General features: G+C 38.6%; 1 protein-coding gene across 3 annotated transcripts in view; it reads right to left on the bottom strand.

Annotated features, from left to right (window-relative positions):
• The window catches only part of Dock11 (dedicator of cytokinesis 11), a 179296-nt gene that overhangs the window by 84910 nt on the left and 73714 nt on the right, over positions 1–20672 (bottom strand). For all 3 annotated transcript variants that reach the window (XM_076918872.1, XM_076918873.1, XM_034485270.2), the window contains exons 13-20: positions 15919–16041; positions 14540–14622; positions 11853–11975; positions 11279–11355; positions 9248–9432; positions 9091–9156; positions 6965–7057; positions 4370–4493 (exon numbers count right to left, since the gene is read on the bottom strand). In XM_076918872.1, the coding sequence (XP_076774987.1) occupies positions 4370–4493; positions 6965–7057; positions 9091–9156; positions 9248–9432; positions 11279–11355; positions 11853–11975; positions 14540–14622; positions 15919–16041 (874 nt within the window). The remainder of the gene's footprint in view (positions 1–4369; positions 4494–6964; positions 7058–9090; positions 9157–9247; positions 9433–11278; positions 11356–11852; positions 11976–14539; positions 14623–15918; positions 16042–20672) is intronic.

Below are 20672 nucleotides of genomic sequence, written 5' to 3'. Positions count from 1 at the left end.
ATATGTCTAATTTGGCAAATGTGTTTTGCTCTTAGAAGACAACCAAAACAAGGCTTTCTCTCAGTAGACTGAATGGCTTTAACAGACACTGTATTATGTCCAAAGAGCATCTTCTCCGGCACCACTTCAAAAATGCTTGCCCCTGACCTCTGCTCTCAGAAAAAGCAGGAAAGTGATGTGTGCAGAAGCGCCACTAGAAATGACAATGTCAGGAAGCCCAGGAGGCCCCCAGTCCTACACAAAGGACCATAGCAGCTAAGCTATGCTGAGAGAGGAAGAAAGAATTCCCCAGGGAAAAGCACACCAAGTGGTTATTAAATACCAAATGGTCAGTCCTCAAGATATATATGTATATGTACATAGTATGTGTGTATATATATAATATATATTATATATATATTATATGTACACACACAAGTATACACACATAAGTCACATTATAGGACTGAGCAGGTCCTACACATTTAGGAATGTACATACATATATGCATATAACAACAATTAATTAAAAAACAGAGGCCATGAATCTGAAAGAGAGAGAGGGAGTATACAGGACAATTTAGAAGGAAGAAAGGGAAGAGGGAAATGATGTAATTATAATTTCAAAAATGAAAGAGAATTTTTAAAAAGAGAGAAACAAAGAAATGACACTGTTGGTGCTGTGAAAGTGAAAATTTGACCAATGGAGGGTGGGGTGTTGGGGACTTCCAAACTAGAAACTAGGAAAATATATTTTTTACTCTTAGACAACATTCCTCCTTATGGAGTTTTTATTGAGGTGTAATTTGTGTAACATTTTTGGTGTATTTTCAATTGCTCCATTAAAAGAATTAAAGAAATTTTTCATCACTCCAAAAAGAAACTCTAATATGTCACTCCAACCATCATTTTCTCCCTACCCCAAGAAAACATCAATCCACTTTCTATCTGCATAATTCTGCTTAGGTAACACTTGGGCACTGTGAATTATCAGCACATGGCCAAGTGTTTCCCTTAGTTGAAACTCATAGCCAGCACTTGGAAGCTGTAAAGGTATGCTATCAAGCATGCCATCTGGCTTAAAGGTAGGAAGCCACTTAAAGGGAGGACAGTTAGAATTGATGAGTGACATGAAGAATCACCACCTCATGCTTCACTGAACACTTTGCCCATTTCTGTCTAGAATTTGGATGAGAAAACTGCAATTTATCACTCAGGTGGAAAGTACTTGCATGGTTTCATCTAATTTCTCCAGACTCCTGCTCTAAACTAACTACACTTTTCATGTGGCTCCGTAATATTGAGCCCTGCTGCCTGATGGTATCCCCCTGAGATCTCACTAGCTCCTCAAACACATGAGTCCTGAGCCTGCCACATACTGCTGTCTCTTCTTTGTGAACACCTGATTTTGAAACTTCAATGGTTACTCTCAATCATCTATCAATTAATCAGCTCTTTGCCAGGTACAATATACAGTCATCCCTGGGAATTCACAGGAGATTGACTGGTCAAACATCATTGCAGGGTCGCTGGAATTTGTGTATGCTTAATTTACCTATAAAATGGCATAGTATTTAAATGTACTCTACATACATCCCCCTGTATATTTCAAAATATCCTTTGATTACATATAATATCTGCTGGAATGTAAATGCTATGTAAATGTTTTATTCCACTAATTAGGGGACAAAAACAAGAGGGGAAAGCCTATATGCATGTAGTACAGATGCAATTTTTTTCAGACAGGGTCTGTCTCTATAGTATTGGCTATCCTGGAATTAGCTAGTAGACCAGGCTGACCTCAGACTCACAAGAGATCCACTTGCTTCTGTCTCCTAAGTGTTGGGATTAAAAGCATATGGCACCACCCTCGGCTTCAGATGCAATTTTAAAGGATAACATTTATAGGGTCTGGGCTGAGAGCTCAGTTGGTAAAGTGCTATGCAAGCTTGTGGTCATGAGTTAAATCTTTAGTCCAAATCTTTGAAAAAGTCAAGTGTGGTGATGTGCAATTCTCAGTTCAGGGCACTTATGGATACAGATGAATCCCTAGAGCTTCTCAGAAGCTAGCCTAACCTACTTGCCAAGTTTCAGGTCAGTGAGAGACCCTGTCTCAATAAGACTGGGTGCCATCTAGGGAACTTTACTGGAGACTACTTGTGGCTTGATCATGCATGTATGTGTTCATACACAGTGAACACATACACACATACGAAATAATATTTTTAATTCACCAATGGTTGAGTATATTCACAAGGAACCTACAGAGGTTTTCATTGAGAGGAGATAAATCTTAAGTTTCTACTTTCCTATTCTTAAAAAGACAAATTCATACTATAGCATAGGCTAGCACTAAGCTCATGGCATTTCTCCTGCCTTAGACTTCTGAGTGCTACAATTACAAATATAAGCCTTCACACTTGTGTTTCCTTTTCTGTAATTCTTTATTCTTCCTTCCTGATATGGTCATAGTGTATGCTCTTCCTTTATATAACCTTTTAAATAGGTCTCCAAATGCTATCCTTCTGTCCTTCCTTCCTTCTTCCTGCTCTAACTCATACTTCCCTTTACTTTGCTTCCTGGTCCATTTTCCTCCAAAACAGCTCATACTGGTGTTAGTAGCCTTTCAATAGTCCCACACTGGTAATAAAATAAAGTCAGATCCACTGCCTTGCATTCAAGGCTTTCCATAATGCTTTTCAATCTAACATCCTGTGGTTCCTCACTCAGCATCCTGGGCTCTTATGTTTGTTAAGTACATATAATTTTCTGTCCTTATCCTCTTAATACTCTGACTCTGTAAAAGCTGTTCCTTCATCTCAGAACACCCCACCTTCCTGCCATCATAGCATCCCAAGCTCAATCTCGTCATTTAAGAATTCATTCCAATACCATCTTCTGAAAGCTTTGCCTGAGTCACACAGACACTTGTCTTTCCTCTAACTGAGTCACTCACTCATCTGTGTTCACACATTACAACCTTTCCAGTGCTCACTATTATCTATCTCATATTAGATAGAACTGTCTACATAGGACCCATGAAGTTAACTAGATTATATGCTCAATGATGATGAGCTCTGACCTGGTTGGTTTTTCTGTCAACTTGACATAAGTTAAAGACATTTGGGAAGGATTCACTCTCAATTGTGAAAATGCCTCCGTAAGACTGACCTATAAGCATGTCTATCAAAAACATTTTTTTTTGATTAATGATTAATGGTTGAGGAGGGAAGAGTTCAAGCCACTGTGGGTGATGCCATCCCTAGGCTGGTGGTCCTGAGTGCTATAAGAAAGCAGGTGAGCAAGTCATGAGAAACAAGCCAGTAAGCAACACTCCTTTGTGGTCTTCGCTTCAGTTCCTGCCTCCAGGTTCCTGCTTTCAGTCCTTGTCCTGACTTCCCGTCATGAACAAGCTACAAACTGAAATAAACCCTTTCTTCCTCAAGTTGTTTCTGTGATCACAGTATTTTATCACATCAATATTAACTCTAAGATAAGCTCTATATTAGATTTTTTACTACATTTTCCATAGTATCTACTAATATAGTTCATTAAAAAATATGCAGAAATATTTGCTCAACGAATGCATCCTGAGGTGGATGACATTTGTAAAGTGGAAGTGACACAGGCTATGCTCAGAGTCCTTGGATGGTCTCCTAAAGCTGTCTTCTACTGGTTTATTTCAGGCTTTTGTGACATGGGACCAGAACTGGTGCCTCACTGCTAAAGCTTATTCAGCTTCATTAAATCTGTTCTCATTAGCAACAGGCAGTCCCCAGTCTCCCTCCAGCTCACAGATGTCCTTGGCTCTGAGCTTACTTTTCTGTTCCCCAATAAGCAGAACTAGAAAATTCTAGTTGCTGGGCAATTTTACATAAAAGAAACAACAACCATGTATTGTAATATGTGTTTCTCCCCAAGCACAGCATTATTACTGGATGTTGCTTAAAGTACTTTGGCTGCACTGGTGAGCATCTGGACAAAGATATTTGATACACATGATAATAAAATAAAATCAATGTATAGTTTGTCTTTTGTCAATGAACTGTTTTCAGATGAAGCTTGTTTTGCTGTCCAGGCTGGTCTTCAACTCCTGAGCTCCAGTAATGCTCTACTTTGGGCCTACAGGTATACACCAATGTGCTTGGCTTAGCAATGGACTATATAACTCAGAAATATACTTTTTGGTCAAGGAGTGAAGCAGTTGACAATGAGATGAAAAGATTTTATATCCTAGAGAAAGATTATATGACCCTGGGTCTGATACCCAATACCACACTTCTCTCTCTCTCTCTCTCTCTCTCTCTCTCTCTCTCTCTCACACACACACACACACAAATAAATAAATAAATAAATAAATAAATAAATAAATAAATAAGCAGTACACATACCTGGAGTTTCCACCGTGTCTTGCTTTTTGGTTGTTCCTTTTGTGTTGATTTCGCAACTCACATGATAAAAAGTAAAAAGCAAATGATGCTTCTGATGCAAGTGAATGGGAAGCTCAATTTTGATCTGAAATGGTAGAGATATTACACATGACATTCTGTTTTGCTTTGTTTTAGCTGTTAGGTTGGGCTGTCAGACATGTAGCTTAGTTTCACTGTACTGTTCCAAAATTAACCCCTGAAGGATAAGCCAAGTGGCCAAATAGCAGGTATCATTTCAATGTACTTCAGATATTTTTCTGGTCAGTTTCAGTATGACACTACTATTCTCTTAAGTTGTGGGATTTTTTTACTTCTTTCTGTATAGTTCAATGGATTTTCCCAGCTTCCACTTTAAAGCAGGATTTTATAAAACAGTAGATTAATAACTACATTCTCATACCCAGGGATAGCATAATCCAGTGCAATCTATTTAAAATGAACATTGAATTTGAAAACCTACATTACATAAGTTGTTGTTCCTCTAATTTTATTTTTTCAAAAGATGCTTATAAAAATCAATCTCAAGTAATTTTCTAATCAGAAACCAATTATATGCTTATATCTCCTATTAGCAGATAAGAAACAAACAAAAATTTAAATATACACATGCCCATATCCATATAGATACACATGAAAATAACTCTTTTTCTCTGTCTTTCCTAGTCAATATATAGTGAATGAATCAATAAAAAATTATTATTTAAGACACTCTGAAAATAATCATGTCTCATTTATTATGTTCAGATCTCTGCACTGGTTGGTACTGGCTACAGAGAGGCATATAAGAACCAGCATGTTGATGGACATTTGGTCCAATTATAGTGCATACAAAGCCATGGTTGGGAGTATTATCACCAAGGTCTGTTATAGGTATATTCATTATCGAATATGCCTGTTCACAGCATCCAGGCCATCTGGGCATCTAATGCTCTACTGCACATAAACATGAACATACTCTCCCCCCTGGGTAGCAAAAATTCAAGACACTATTAATTCCTTCCCCATCCCCAAAGAAACCAGGGGAAGTGCATTGAGAAAAGAATGAGTGGGGCCCAGAGCTGGGGCAGAAGGGTCCATACAAGAGCAGGTGGATCAGGAGAAATCCTGACAGCAGGAGGGATGGTTTCACACCAAGCCAAGAATGAAGACCTTGGGGCCTAGGCAGAAACAGCACAGCATCTGGCCCAGGATGCCCATTCAGGCCACATGCAAATACTAAATCAAAAGCATCCTGCAGAGTTGGATAAGCAAATACATAGAGGCTAGAAGAGGTTGTGACTAGGCACACTGGGCAATATAAAGAGATACAGAGATAGAGAAGGAGCAAGAAAGAAAGAACCAGAGAGACTAGAAGGGAACACCAGGCTACAGCACTCCCCTTTATATCCCTTCCAGAAAGGTGGGCAGGGGAGCCAGTGGGACTGTGACAGCCAGCTGTACAGCTTTCTCCATCCAGTGCTTCACTTATAGACAAGCTGCCCCTTACCACTTAAAACCATAAGAGGAAAGAGCTGTCTGTCCTTTCAGAAAAGCTTGTCTGGATTTAGGGAATTTTACCAGTTTATTTGTTTTTATATTTATTTATGTATTTGTGTTTTAAAACTAGCACTTGAAGTATTAAGTTTCCCTATGGTGACAATTCAAAGACAATTTTTTTATAGCTCCCCTGCCCCCACTATGTCCCTGTTGTCTTATATCTTTCCACCCTCACCTCTATCCCCTTAGCTTCATTTTGACTTACTTCATTCACAGGTATTCACTATTGCCCCTTCCCCTTCCCTCTTCCTCAGCACCTCTTTCCTGGTAGTCTCTTTTCTAATTTCATTGCCTATACCCACATTTATGTAGTTAATTATCTAATTTCTGGCCCTGGGATTTGATCCTAGGGCCTTGTGTATACTAGAGAAGTTCTCTACCTGAGAACTCCATCTCCAGATCTGTTTTCAATAATTTTTGAGACACGTTTTCATATAGCCCAAACTAGCTTCACGCTTGCTATGTCACTGAGAGTGATTCTGATCTTCGGAACCTCCTGTTTCAGCATTTCAAATGTTGGGATTACAAGTGAGTAACCATGATTGGCTTATGTTTCCCTTTTAATGCTCATTTTGAGATACATCTGCATTAAGTTGCTCAGACAAGCCTTGAACTTATAATACTCCAGAACAGCCAGGATTCCAGGCCTACTGCACCAGGCCTGGCTCTGGATTTCTTAATTTGAATGCTGAAGAAATGGAGACCACAAAAGTGACAGTGACTTCCTCATTAAAACAGAACCAGTCTGAGAAAAACGTGGAGGGCCAGAGTTGCAGGTCCTCTTTGAGACTTGTGTACTATCTTAACTAGAGAAGCCTTTCACACTGTAAGTAAATTGCTCCCTGACATCATAGGATACCATGAAGGCAGGAACCCTTCTTTTTGATGTGACATTTTCAATTTTAATCGGACAAAACATTCAGGGATTGCATGGGCAGATGAATGTCTTGAAAATTTAAAAAATTAGAAAGGAATTAGCAAGCACTGAATTTTATAAGTACTGAAATGTCAGGGCTTTACCTCGTCATAGAACTCCGGATTTTGATTATGATGAGAGACCACAGCATAAGCATTTGTGGTAAAAACAGGCCCTGCTGGTTTTCCATAAATGCACTGCAAAAGATAGGAAACACAGTCACTACCCATAACCCAGGTCTTTAAACAAGTTGCTACTGAACCACATACATTTAGAAGTAGTGAGAGTAGGGGACGTGGCCGAATCCACTCAGCTGCTATCATGAGCCTGAAAGTGCCCAAGCTTTTAGGCAGCCACTGCAGACAGACAGCATTCCAGAGAGTGCCTAACTCAGCTAGGGATAGAACACTTTCCAATATCTGGCCACCAAAGGTATGCTCTCCTAACTAGCTGACAGTGGGATGCTGCAGATATTTTCTCCTTTAGGACAGAGATGCTCTCTAAAATCTGGCTTTTCAGGACAGAAAGGTGGGCCTTAGCAAGAATTTTCTTTTTAGATGTTTCTTGTTCAGTGGGTTTTTAAAAAAGGTACGTTTAAAAATAAACAGAAAACAACCTAAAAATTAAAAAAAAATCAAATGTCTATTAGGCTGCAGACAGATAAGCTTACTGTTCTCTTATATCATAAAGCTTTGTTTGTTTGCTTCTTGAGGCAAGGTTTCACTATGTAGCCCTGGCCAGCCTGGAATTCACTATGAAGACCAGACTCACCATCAACTCAGAGAACTGAATGCATCCCTACCTCTGTCTTTCAGGTACTGACATTAAAAGCGTGCTCAGCTTCTCTTTACATTTTTAACCTGACACTTTCTATAGCACATATTATTTTAAATCACTCGTTTTCTGGTATTAGATGTAAGGCTTTCTATGTTCCTTGGAACGCTCCCATATCATGACCACTCTGATTTACTTTTACTTCCATTGGCCCAATAAGCTTAAGGGCGAATACAGAGCTAGCATGCCAAGTCACTAACTGCTCCACCGTTACTGTAGAATGAGCTTCTAGGCCAGTTAAGAAATGAAATTGAAATTGAGACTCCACAAGTCCACAGCCAGTTCTCCTGAAATACAGTTGTCAAGGCTTTTTTTTTTTTTCAAGAACTGCTGAGAAGTAACCTAAGGGTTTCTATATGATACTCAAAGGATATTTCAGGGAGGAAAGGGAACTAGTTGTTCTCATCTCTACTGAAGAGACAAGCAGAGGGAGGAAAAATATTCCACTGTATTTGAGCCAGCTAATCCTTAATTGAATTTAATGTTCTCTCTCATAGGGGGAAAGGGAGCTCCTTTCAAACATAGGGGCAGTGCAATATTCAGCAATTTACTTGGGAGTGCAGGGGTATCTTTCTCGAGTGGGTTAGAGTATGAACACCAATCCACATGACTGCTTTGGATTCAAGCTAGAAGCAAGGAACCATATACACACTTTGTGATGGCTGCATGGTTTGGGGCTTCTGTCTCAGGTTTCTGATCACTGGGCTTAAGAAGAAAAAGTTTATAGTGAAACAATAAAAGCACTGCATCATGATGGGTATTCATGGCTGCACTGCATGCTACCGAGACTTTGCTTTGCAGAGATCACAGAGCTAAGACTGGAGGCACTGTTTGACCAGTCACGGAGCAGAAGTCCTAGCTCAGATCAAAGCCCTCATACTGTGCTTCTGTCAGCTCAACAAGCCTGTTCAGGTTTCAAAGAGAAAGGAGTTGAAGGTCTCCTAATAGTAAATTATAAGGTCCCCTGAAAGAAACATTACAAACTATCCAGTCATTAAAATATGACCTAGTGATTAGGCCTCTAAGCAATGCAAATTCAAGTGGAGCAAATGCCAGAAGGCAATAAGGAAACCTCATCCACTTTTTTATTTTCAAGATGGAACCTAGGGACTTGTACATACTACAGAGCAGGATTACCATATAGATAGATATTCCTAGCCCAAATTCACCCATCTTCCCAGCTGCATATCCACCCTACCTTGTAATATAGATCATTTAAACAGACCCTTTAGTTCACATGTAATAATAGGAAATGAAATATTACCTTTGTCACTCTAGTGCATTTTCTTGTTGAAATATAAAGACATTAAACTTAGAACATGACACCATCAAGTACTAAATTTTCATCTCCACAATCTCTTCCAAAAATACACATGGATCACCACCATGAACAAACCTTTAGCGCAGATGCATCACTTTCATCAGAATCCCGGAATTCCACACAGACAGCAATGTTCCTAGCCTAAAATCATTAATCAGCCAAAGTGAGTCACCCAGTGAGCAGATGATCAATAAATAATATTGCATGATCCAAGAATGTACAGTTTCCTTACCTTGGCAAATGACTTCTGGCTGTCGTATTTTAATTGCAAGGGATAGACATATAGATGGTTTTTGTAAATAGTAAATGGATAACAATATTTTGTCATTTCTGGAACAAACTCTTCAATCTCCACAGTAATATTTTGATAATTCTTTTCAAAAGGCTTCAGGGGCACATATGAAGAGGTAATACAATCTATGGTAGGACAAGAATAAGCATGTAACTTAATGGTCATTAACACATTCCTGCCTTTGTAGAAATATACATAGATTGTGTTTGTAAAGAACAATTTCAAAACAGAATTCTTAGTTGGTGACAAAAAGCTAAACAACCCAAAAAGGACACCACGGAGTGCTGATTTTCATGAGACCCTTACACCAGACATGGGTTGCGATTTCATTCTCAACATTGAATGACTTGCCAAATATAACACATCATAATTTTGACAAATTCAAACTCTGCAAAGAAACCCACTGCATTCTGCCCCCCCCCCCCGTGGCTACAATTTTAGCTTTTGCTGCAAGTTTTTATTGGTATCAGGGAAAGCAATGAGAGTAAATTTATGCTTCCAGTTAGCTCATGGAGAATCGCTTTGAAAAAGTTAACTTGGTGCAGGTGCAAATTTTCACTAAAAAATAATGGAAGTTTTTTGAAATTATAGACCCTATGATGTGTTACCCATAATAAAATAAAACACACAAAATGTCGGAGCAATTGAACCATATGTGTTTCTGAAGCTGCCATTATAGGAGAGGCCATGAGCAATACTTAGGGCTATGACATTTTCTTTATTGTCCAGTCATGGGGTGGACAAGGAAAACGCAGGCTAAACTGAGCCTAAGGACACATCATTTTTGTTACACTTGCTGTTTTTCTGATTACTAAAACAATGCATGCTAATAATAGACCATCTAGAGACACAAATTAAATATTTAGAATCACAATCAGTCACTGCATTGTACTACCCACAGAAAACTAGCACAGATATCTGCATGTGTTATCTTCTAGTCTTCTCGCTATGTATATTTTACACAGCAAAGTGAAAGTCCCATGGTGTGTACACAACTCAACCTTGATTACTTGATTGTTTATCTGATATCTCATTGAACAAATTATAAACAACAATTTCAATCATTGCATCAAGCTTTATGGTGATGCTGTGCCATAAATACTTGAAGCACACTGACAATCTTGATTCTGTTAGCTTCTAAGTTTCCTCTAAGGTAAAGAACACTGTGAAAAAAATCTGTGTGCATATGCATAAACTCCTGCCTATATTTTAATTATCTAATAAGATTTCCTTCTCTCTCTCTGTCTCTCTGTCTGTCTCTCTCTGTCTCTCTCTGTCTCTCTCTCTCTCTCTCTCTCTCTCTCTCTCTCTCTCTCTCTCTCTCTCTCTCTGTGTGTGTGTGTCTGTTTGTCTCTCTGTGCATGCTCATGTGTTCATGTGCCTGCAGAAGCTAAGTTGTCAGATTTTCTAAAGCTGGAGTTACATGGAGTTGTGAGCAGACAAATATAGGTGGTGAGACATGAATTTGGGTCCTCTGGAAGAGAAGTAAGTACTCTTAACTACTGGGTCATTTCTCTATTCCCCTCAATGAATCTTTTTATGGAAAAATAATCTATTCTACTCTTGCATGTTTTTCAATGTGCAGTGGGCATTGTTTCCTGTGTATAATCCTTTAGTGATTTCTGAATGTACTTAAAATAAAAATCTAAGGTGTTGCCAGTCTATACAATTCTCTATATTCTTTTTCTACTACCATTTCCTGTTCCATTGTTCCCACCACATCCTACCATTGAGCCACACCAACTTCCTCTCTATTCATACAAATTAAGAATGCCTCTATCTCAAGGCCTTTACAATATATAGGATGCCCTCAGTCTGCAGCATATGACCCCAAACATCCTTTGCTAGGTAGCTCCCTTCCCTTGTTGGTTAGAGAAGCCCTAGGAAATTAAGACACTGTGCAAATCTGCAGTAAACTATTGATAAATACTCAAGCTCTGATTCCAATGTTTGTTTGCAATACATTCTTACTTGGTAAATCTACGGGAACACATTCCACTGTGATATTCAGCTGTCCAGGGATAATCTGCAACTTTGTCTTTTCTGGCCTAGGTAGAAAACAAGAATAGTTGAGAGGTAAAAAATGATGACTGTTACATGTATTAGTTACCTGAAATCCAATCTCAATTTTTTTTATGTTTATGGAATTTATTAGTGCTTTTCTTTTTGATGCAGAAATGAACTACTCTCTTCTTCAAAACAGTACCATTATACCTACTTCTTTCTTCACAAAATAGAATTAAGCCACATTCTCATCTTACTTTGCAGATGTAACTTCTCAGCTACTATAGATGAAGTGTTTCTATTTGTTTGTTTTAATATTTGTTGTATACATTATTAAACACTGGACCCTTAAATCCTGAAACTTAAATATCAAATAGTTTAATAAATTTTTTTTTCCTGTAGAACTTGACAAATAATTTATTGGTACCAATCTCAAATTTTCAGGTATTCAATTTTTTTCTATATATAACATATTCATTATTTTGGGAATTTGATAATTCATCCATTCTGTTCATTTAGTATAATAATGTCACACACTTACTTTTTGTATTCTGATAGCAACTTGAGAATATCTTCATTTGAAAGCTTGCTACTATCTTGTTTATACAAAGGGGAAAATCTCCCATCCAGATCCAGAGAGCCCTGAATATCTTTGAAAATGGGTCTAGAACAGAAACAGAAAGGCTTTTAACACAAATTTTGAAGTGCCGATAAACTCAACTTGTGCTGGTATAAATGCGAAACTGTAAACATGCATAGCAGTGTTTTGGTGGGATCTCACAAAGTGAAGCACATACCACCTACCCTACAGCAATGCCATTGTATTTCTAGACATGGTTCCACATCCTACCTGGATGCTCACAGCAGATTTATTTGCTGTAACTCCAAACTGGTAAAATATATCAGAAATTGGTCAAGTAAATGAATGAATAAAACTGGGATATTATGCAGTGGAATGCCACAGAAAAGGAATTCTACACAACAGGGATGAATCTCAAAAGCATACTGAGGATAAATAACCAATCTCAAGAATACATGCTGCAGGATTCCACTTTTATGATGAGTCTGGGACAGATAAAAACTTATTCAGTGATAATCAGATGGATGATTTCCTGGGTGCACAAGGCTGCATAAAGGTGGGTAAAGGAGACTACACAGGGGCATGAGAAACCTTTCTGGGAAGAAACACTCCTTCTATCTACATTGGACTATATCTGTATCTCCAAAAGTGATTCATTTTATTAATATAAAACTGATAAAAATTACATTGACTTTTAAGGGTAATTTTATGAAAAAGTTTACTACATATATATAGTCATATGATTTTGAGAGGCCCTACCCACCTCTTTTTTTTGTTTTGTTTTGTTTTGTTTTGTTTTGAGACAGGGTCACTTGATAGCCTTGGCTGGTCTGGAACAGGCTGGAACAAAGATCTGCCTGCCCCTACTTCCTAAGTGCTGGGATTAAAGGTATGTGCACCACCACACCCAGCATCTTCTACCATTTTAAGCAGCTATTTTGCTGCTAAAATGGAAAGTAATATAATGCACTAGAAGTAGCAATAGCCAGAAACCGGACACTCCTCAGCAAAGCCCATTGCTCCTGCTTTAAAATATTTATTTCTAGTAACAGGGGCTTATCATACACTTTTTAAATGTCCTGGACAAACCTTAGTAAATCCCCACTACTGCAGCTGATGGAAAAAATCCAGGAAGGAGAAAATAGTATAATGCTTCAACAGAACTGGGGATCAGAGTTTCTCTCTGCAGCTTTCAGAATTAATTTTCTCGCCTGGCAAAAGAGCAGCAGGCAGTTCCTGTAAGTGTCTAAGAGCAGGAGAATGCCACAGTGGTCTAGAATCAGTGCTAATGTTGGGTATCCCATATCCTGATCTCCACTCTGCTACATGCTCTAAGGTTGAGAGATGGGTTTCATTTTCTTTATCCTTTCCTTCTGTGTCTCCATTTCCTCATCTCAAAGATAGGGCAGTGGGACCTGTCTCTTAAATATGCATTTATACACTAAGCCCAGCATAGGAGCCCATGGCTGTGATCACTGAATTCTGAAAGCAGAGGCATGAAATTGCTGCAAGTTCAAGGACAGCCTGGTTCACATAATAGTAATCTCTAGACCAAGTAGAGTTACAAGGCAAAAAAAAAATGTATTTTAAAAAATAAATAGGTAAACAAAATATGCATTACATACTTAGATAAGTGAGTATTCTGAACAGAGTTAAACATTAGTAGCAGCAAAAATGGACTTTAAGGTAGATGCATTATAAATAATTATATGAGTAAATTTATAAGCCACAATTTCCCTTCTAGAACACACCAACTGCATTAGTTTTTACCATTCACCCATTCTTGGCAATCATTTATTTTACTAGTATGAGAAACAAGGAAAATAGTGCCTTCTCATCTATCAGTACACAATATATTTTGATATCCTTACCCCAACTGAAATGGTTATAAATAGTGACAGAAGAGTTGATTCACTTCAAATCTCTTACCCTGTGCTATTCCCCAGCACCCAGTGAACATAATTGATTGAATTATTCAGAACATGGTGCCCTTTCCCAAGAACTCCCAGTCAGTTGTACAGGCTGTACCACAAACAAGCTGGTGAATTTATAGTTCGAAGTGGGAATAAACAAGAAACAGGCTTCAAGTCCTCATTGCCTGTAGATTTGCAAGATTTGGATAAAACACTTTCATAAGCTACTATAACATAAGAATCATAGAAAATGTATGTTTCTAAATACACTATTCTAAAAAGATTCACCAAAAAATCTATTAATTATAAGCTTGCACTTCATGACTGATTCTTTGCCATCAAAATCTTTAGTACATTTTCCAGAATGATTCTGATAGGTTTTAAAGCCATAAACTCAGCCAACTCTGAAAAACTGGGCATATTGTATATAATTTGTTATATATTCTAGTTCTCTGGGGAAAATTCTTTCACTTTAGCAATGAGCTGTGGTGAAATATAACATTAAGTAGTGTCCATCAGATTAACCCAAACAAAAGGAAATTTTCCATAACACAAGTGGGGTTTTGGAAGTGGGTCTTGGGATGCATAACCAATTCTGAAAAAGCTTTATATCCCAAGTGTCCCAAGACACAACTAGCCTGCCAGAAATGGACCACTGAATTGCTGGTAAGGACACTGGTCCCCAGTTTCACAGAGAACTAAAAACAGAAGGGTCAGGATTGCATTTACACGAACCTGGCTGCCCAAGCAAAGGGCATTCTGTATTGTCCAAGGCGGCTACACACTTGTTTAGCTGTCCTGTGTACCTTCTGGGCTGTCTATGGTCAGAAAAAAAAATGATGAGTTTAGATTTGTTCAATGTACCATGGATTCATCTTCAAACATCCCCCAAATCATCATGATAATACACCAAAAACCCTGGAAGGAAACATCTATAAATAAATATTAAAATATATCTTTGCTATCCGTTTTTCAAGACTAAAACTAAAGTATTTAAGGTATTAAAAGTATTAAATTATTAGTATTAAATTAAAAGTATTAAAGTATTAAACTGTGTGTGTTATGCTAGAGATCAAATCAACAACCTTACACTCTACCACATGCCTAGCCAAATAGTAATTCTTAAAGGCATGTTGTTTTCTCCCTAACAACTCTTTCAGAAGACAGACTAACGAGATATTGGACTCCTTTGTACCACAGCCCTCTGCTAGAAACACTTTGAGCAGTGTTAACGTGTATTTCCTTCCACACTGCTGGCAGATTCTCATTATTCATAGGGGAAGTTTGTTCTAGATACAGCTGACCTTCTACTCCTGAGATAAGGCACAAGTGACAAGAGTCAATGCAATTAGTCTCATTTGGGCAGCAACCGCTGTTTGAACAGGCAATGAGAGATGAGAAAGGCGATAAGCTGCCTATAAGGCCTAAATAGGCTTCGAAGCACTGGCTGAATGCTTATCCCTGGGGATACAAAATGCTAGAGGCTTTTGTGTACACTGCAAATATGTTCCCCCACCTATTAGTCATGCCTCCTCAGCATCTTCCACTTAATAAATATTACGTGAATAAATTAAAATCCAACATTCAATAGATTGATGACTCTTAAATACACAATAACTATGGTGCTATGAATTAATTGTTCCACAAATCCTTCCTTTCCTTAGGTCTCAGATTTCTTATATCAGGAGAGGAAAGGATTCAGGTTTCTAACCAGTCAGATGTCATGATCTAAGGATTTTGATAATGCTAAAAATGGCCAACTTTTAATTTTGCCATTTCAGAACATTCAGGAAAAAAATAAACTATGAAAAATCCCCACCATGTAATATGTGAACACCTCAGAAAAGAAAGCACACTGAGAAAGCATAAAGGGTGAGATGGACCACAGTGAAGAACAGCCCTTTGGAGTCAATACACTGATAATGTGTTCATTGTCTAGCCTCATTGCATCAGAGATAGGAGAGGATATAGGCACAGTTTTCCATGGTAGACAATGTGGAATGTCCTCAGAGAATATAATTTTTCATCACAAAGGTCTCTGACAATGCCATTTTAAAATACCAGAAAAAGGCGAGTTCTCTACTGAGCAGGAATATTTACCAATTTTAAGTTACCTTTATCGGATCTGAGTTTTTGATGTAGGGTTCTGCACAGTGTGTGATGTTTCCCTGCAGCACCTTTTCAATTCTCACAACTAGAAAAATTTCAGGATGTGGGTTCGTCACTGAGAAGATTCCCTAGGGGGAAAATGACTTCCGTTAGATATTTTTATGCAATATACATATGGCTGTTTGGCAACTGATATCTTGTAGTGTGGAGAGTACAGAATGTTGATATTCAACATAGGATCATGTCCAGGATTCTAGGAATAGGTAGAACATTTTTGTTATTGGGGGAGGGGGGGCTTTCTGCTTTTTGAGACAGTCTAGCTATATCTAGCCCAGGCTAGATTGAAACTTGAAGCAATCATCTTGGCCCTGCCACCTGAATTCTGGAGCCATAGTACCCTAGGCCTGCCCCACCCAATCCAGAAGGTAGTGCTGGTTGCTTTGGCTACAGATTCCAAAGCTTCCAATGAATGTATCTTTCCAAATGCAGTTCCTATTTTGTTACTAGTTTCATCCTATGCATCCAAGCTCCTTCTGTTTGGCTGTTTTGCAAGGTGACTTCTTAGACCTAATGAATACAATAGACATTGTTTGGTTTAATTGGTATATGCTAAAGATAATATGTCTCCCAAATAGCTAGAACTACCAAACAGTTCACTCACAATTCCTACTGAATACAGTGAAGAAGGAAGAATACATTTCCACTGCTTGCCTAACATAAAAACTCACCATCTGGGGCTGAGAAAATCGGCTGAGTGCTAAAGCATTTGACACACAAGCACGAGCACCTGAGTTTGGCAGTCACAGAAAGCCAGAAGCAGGCCTGTAATCTCAGTGCTGAGGAGGAAACAGGTAAACCCCTGGAGCTTACTGGCCAACCAGTCCAGCTGAATGGAAGAGCTCGAGATTCACTGAGGGATGCTGACTCAAAAAAAAAAAAAAAAAAAAAGACACCAACCAAACAAATTCAAAAATGATTCAAAAATGAAACAAAACCAAAAAACATTGGAGGAACTAGAAAGTTGTCTTGTACTCCTCCTGCAAAGGCCAAGAGTTCAGTTCCCAGCACCCATGTTGGGAGTGGGGCTCATAACCACCCGTGTTTCTAGCTCTAGGAGCCTAAACACTCTTATGGCCTCCGAAGATATTCACACACATTTGCCCATATATGCATACATTGACACACATATGCTTAAAGCCAAATAAGTAAGCAAGCAAACAAACAACAAATAAAAAATATTAAATTTCTTTAAAAAAACAGAAAAAAAAAAAGAGCGTAAAGAGTGACTGAGGAAGATACCATTGTTGGACTCTGCCTTCCACACCTGCATGCACATATATGTACACATTCAGGCACGTACCCACATGGACATATATAGGCAATACACACACCCATAAACTATCTTATGGAAAACTCAGCAGTTTAAAAAGCTTTGGTACAATCAATGTAAATAAAGGGAGGCAGCAGAGGCTCTAAAACTTGCCTAGTATCTTTATCCTCTGTTTAAGGGCACAAATGTGGATACAGCCAAAGTGACATCATTTTCTTTGAATATATATGTAATAACCACACCATCTTTTGTCTTTCCGGGAGAGAGGAGGGGGGCAGTGGGAGGGGGAGGGGGGAGAGATCACTCCTCTAAATATTGTGTCAGTGTTTTTTGTCTTGTATTTGAGGGTACATCAAATGAATTTGAATACAATAATCCATCAATGGGTCTTTACCAAGTTTTGTTTTCCTACTTGGTGTATTACCAACTTTGTTAAATATTGCTTTCTAGTTTTCAATACATTTCAGACAAATTATATCATGAATTCCATATTGAACCTTTGAAGTTTGACAGAGCAAGACAGAAAAAAGTGTGAGGTGTTAGCAGTGTCCCCTCCCGCACCAAGTCAAAGAACTTGTAGAAAGTATGGGTGATGGATTACCAAGCAGCAAGCACAAACAAACATGGAACAAGGTAGTTAAAATAAGGGTGAAGAGTTAGACAGCTTGGGATCATATTCTGGCTTGGCCATTTATCAGCTTAGGCAATTCATATTTTTCCTATATCTCAAGTCCTATGAAATGATGGGATGGAGAGTAATATTGTTGTCAGAGGTTTCTTACATGGGGTAATGAAATAACACACATTAGGTATCTGGTTATCACTAGGGTGGCACATCAAACTATATCACAGTCACAGAACTTGGTTTCTGGTAGCTGGAAAGATGCTGCTTGATCTTTGAGTGGGGCCAACAGACTGTCCATGATGTCCCTGCACAAGGTATGCTCAGCACTGGACCTTGTATCCAGTCCTTTCTAATTTGATTATTATTTTTATTTTAAGGTGATAAGTGACAGTTGATTCTGGAGCCAAATATGAGCGACCATGACTTGGTAACACAGATTTAGGTTACCCAAAAATCCCATGTTCCAATGTGGTAACTGTGTTGTGAAGATTTCATAGAAATAGAACAAAGGAATTTAGAAGAAGGCACTTTTCAAATCCATCCGTGAAGTCATCAGGTAGGTGGATTACTGCAAAGAGAAGCTCTGCAAAGGCCTCAGGTGCTGTCTGATGACCTTCTTAGCCTTTTGCCTGATGGAAACAGTGGTCTGTTAATACATTCCAAAAAGCTTCACCTACAACATTCAAGTCTTGGGTATTTATAGTGGTTTCCCATTTGAATTTATTTGGTCCAGTTTTAATTTCTTGGAATTTCTAAATGTTTCCTTTTCAAATCTTCTTCCTTTCCCATTTTTTCCATTTCCCCTCCTTCCAATTTTTTTCCTTCCCTTCCCCTCCCCATTTCCCTTCCTTCCCATCCCTTTCTTCTTACCTGACTTCACCAATTCCTCCCTCTGTCCCTCCCTCCCTCCCTTCTACCCACCCATCTTGCTATGTTGGCTAAGCTGGCCTGGAGTTCCCAGGCTCAAGTAGTTGGTATACACTATCATGCTCATTTAAGTCTAATTCATGTCAAATAACTTATGCACAATTATGCCTAACTATCTGTATGCTTTATTTTACTGAACTTTCACTTTTTAAAAGTGAAGGCACTAGGTATGTACACATTTAAAGAATTTGGAAACAGAGGCTCAGAGATACTTATACAGTGAGGAGACAGTAAGGAGATTGCACCTTGGAGCTTCCAGAATGGTCCATGTACCAGTGCATCACATGTGGACAGGTTAGAATAGTAAAGTTGATCATTGGTATTGCTGTCTTTCACTGAGTACCTATTATTTCCCATTTCAGCCATCTTGGTATTTACCTACACTAAGGCCAGCAATGAGTGTTATATTTTAGTAATACTTGGCAATTGATAAAAGCACATGCACTCTCTCCTTTATCTAAGCTCACTGTTATCAGTGCTACTCATAGCAGGCACATGGCATTGAGAAAATGTGCTGCATGAAACAAGGTGGGTGCACCTGTTGCAGAGTGCTTTCTAGGGATAATACAACTTGTCTGATCCCCATAATGGCCATAGGAAGCAGGAGCTATCACTGCTCTTACATTAGAGAAGGTTGTACTAAGGCACACAGAGGCTCATTTATTGTCTATATGTATGTACGTGGTGTGAGAATTATGTGTTCCCTAGTATGTATGGTACACATGTGTGTGTACATGTGGGGACCCAAGGTCGACACCATGTGTCTTACTCAGTGGCTCTCCATTTTTAACACTGAGGAAGGGTCTCTAACTGAACCTAGAGCTCACCACGTTGACTAGCCTAGATAGTCATCTTGCTCCAGAATATCTTATCTCTGTCTCTGAGATCCTTTGTCTGTGTGCTGGGATTGTAGAACAACCACTAAATCTACCTGGCTTATATATGTATTTAGAGACACACTTTAACATGGTAACATGTTACACATGTTACCATGTTAACATGGTAAGCCATCTCCCTAGCTACTAGAAATCCATGGTTTTTTTTTTTCTGACAAAGGCTCCAATACAGGGGTAGGGTACACTCTTTGGAGTTCTTTTGCATTTGCCCCCATAACTTTCTAGCATCTCTCTACCCTGTGGTGTAGAAAGTGACTAAAGAAAGCCCATTGTTGGCTGAGACTTTCGTCCTATATGTCAAAGGCTCTGGTCTAATTCTTCTTCACCAGGGTGATTCTTAGCCACTTCACTGCCACCTTCTTCTAAAGAATAAATATAGCACCACCCTCACTCCACCCCAAATACATTTCCCAGGACCTAGGAGTGCTTGTGGTGATGGTATGTATCATACAACTTAGTTACATGGCATTCTATCTAATATTGATTGAGATCTTTCAGATATAGGTTCAAATCCTATCTTTACCACTCTTAGCTATGTCATGATGGACAGCTTACCTAACCACTAATCATCAATTTGCTTTTCAGCGAAGGAATAACACTTAGGTCATTCCACAAAACTATTTTGATTATGTAAGACCACAATGGAATTGTTAGCACAAAAAGAACATTTTTTAAGTGTCGAAATTGGGTATGGTGACCTAAACCTGTAGGCCCAGCTACTCAGAAGGCTGAGGCAGGAGGATATCTTCAGTCCAGGCATTCCAGACCAGTCTGGATCATAAATACAACCTCATCTCAAAACCAAAATAACAACAATGATGACTTTCTTCTTGATGTAGATTACTGAATGACACCTGATCGATTACCTGATCCACTAAACTTCCTACCCCAACATACAGTATGTTGAAATAATACAATAAGCAGACTTAAGAATATTTATTTGGCATTATGTGAGAAACTAGAAACATAGTATTCAATATC

Source organism: Arvicanthis niloticus, chromosome X (genome assembly GCF_011762505.2).
Source record: "Arvicanthis niloticus isolate mArvNil1 chromosome X, mArvNil1.pat.X, whole genome shotgun sequence".
Lineage (NCBI taxonomy): Eukaryota > Metazoa > Chordata > Mammalia > Rodentia > Muridae > Arvicanthis > Arvicanthis niloticus.
The sequence above is the reverse complement of the archived record's forward strand: the minus strand, read 5'-3'. Positions and strand labels throughout refer to the sequence as shown.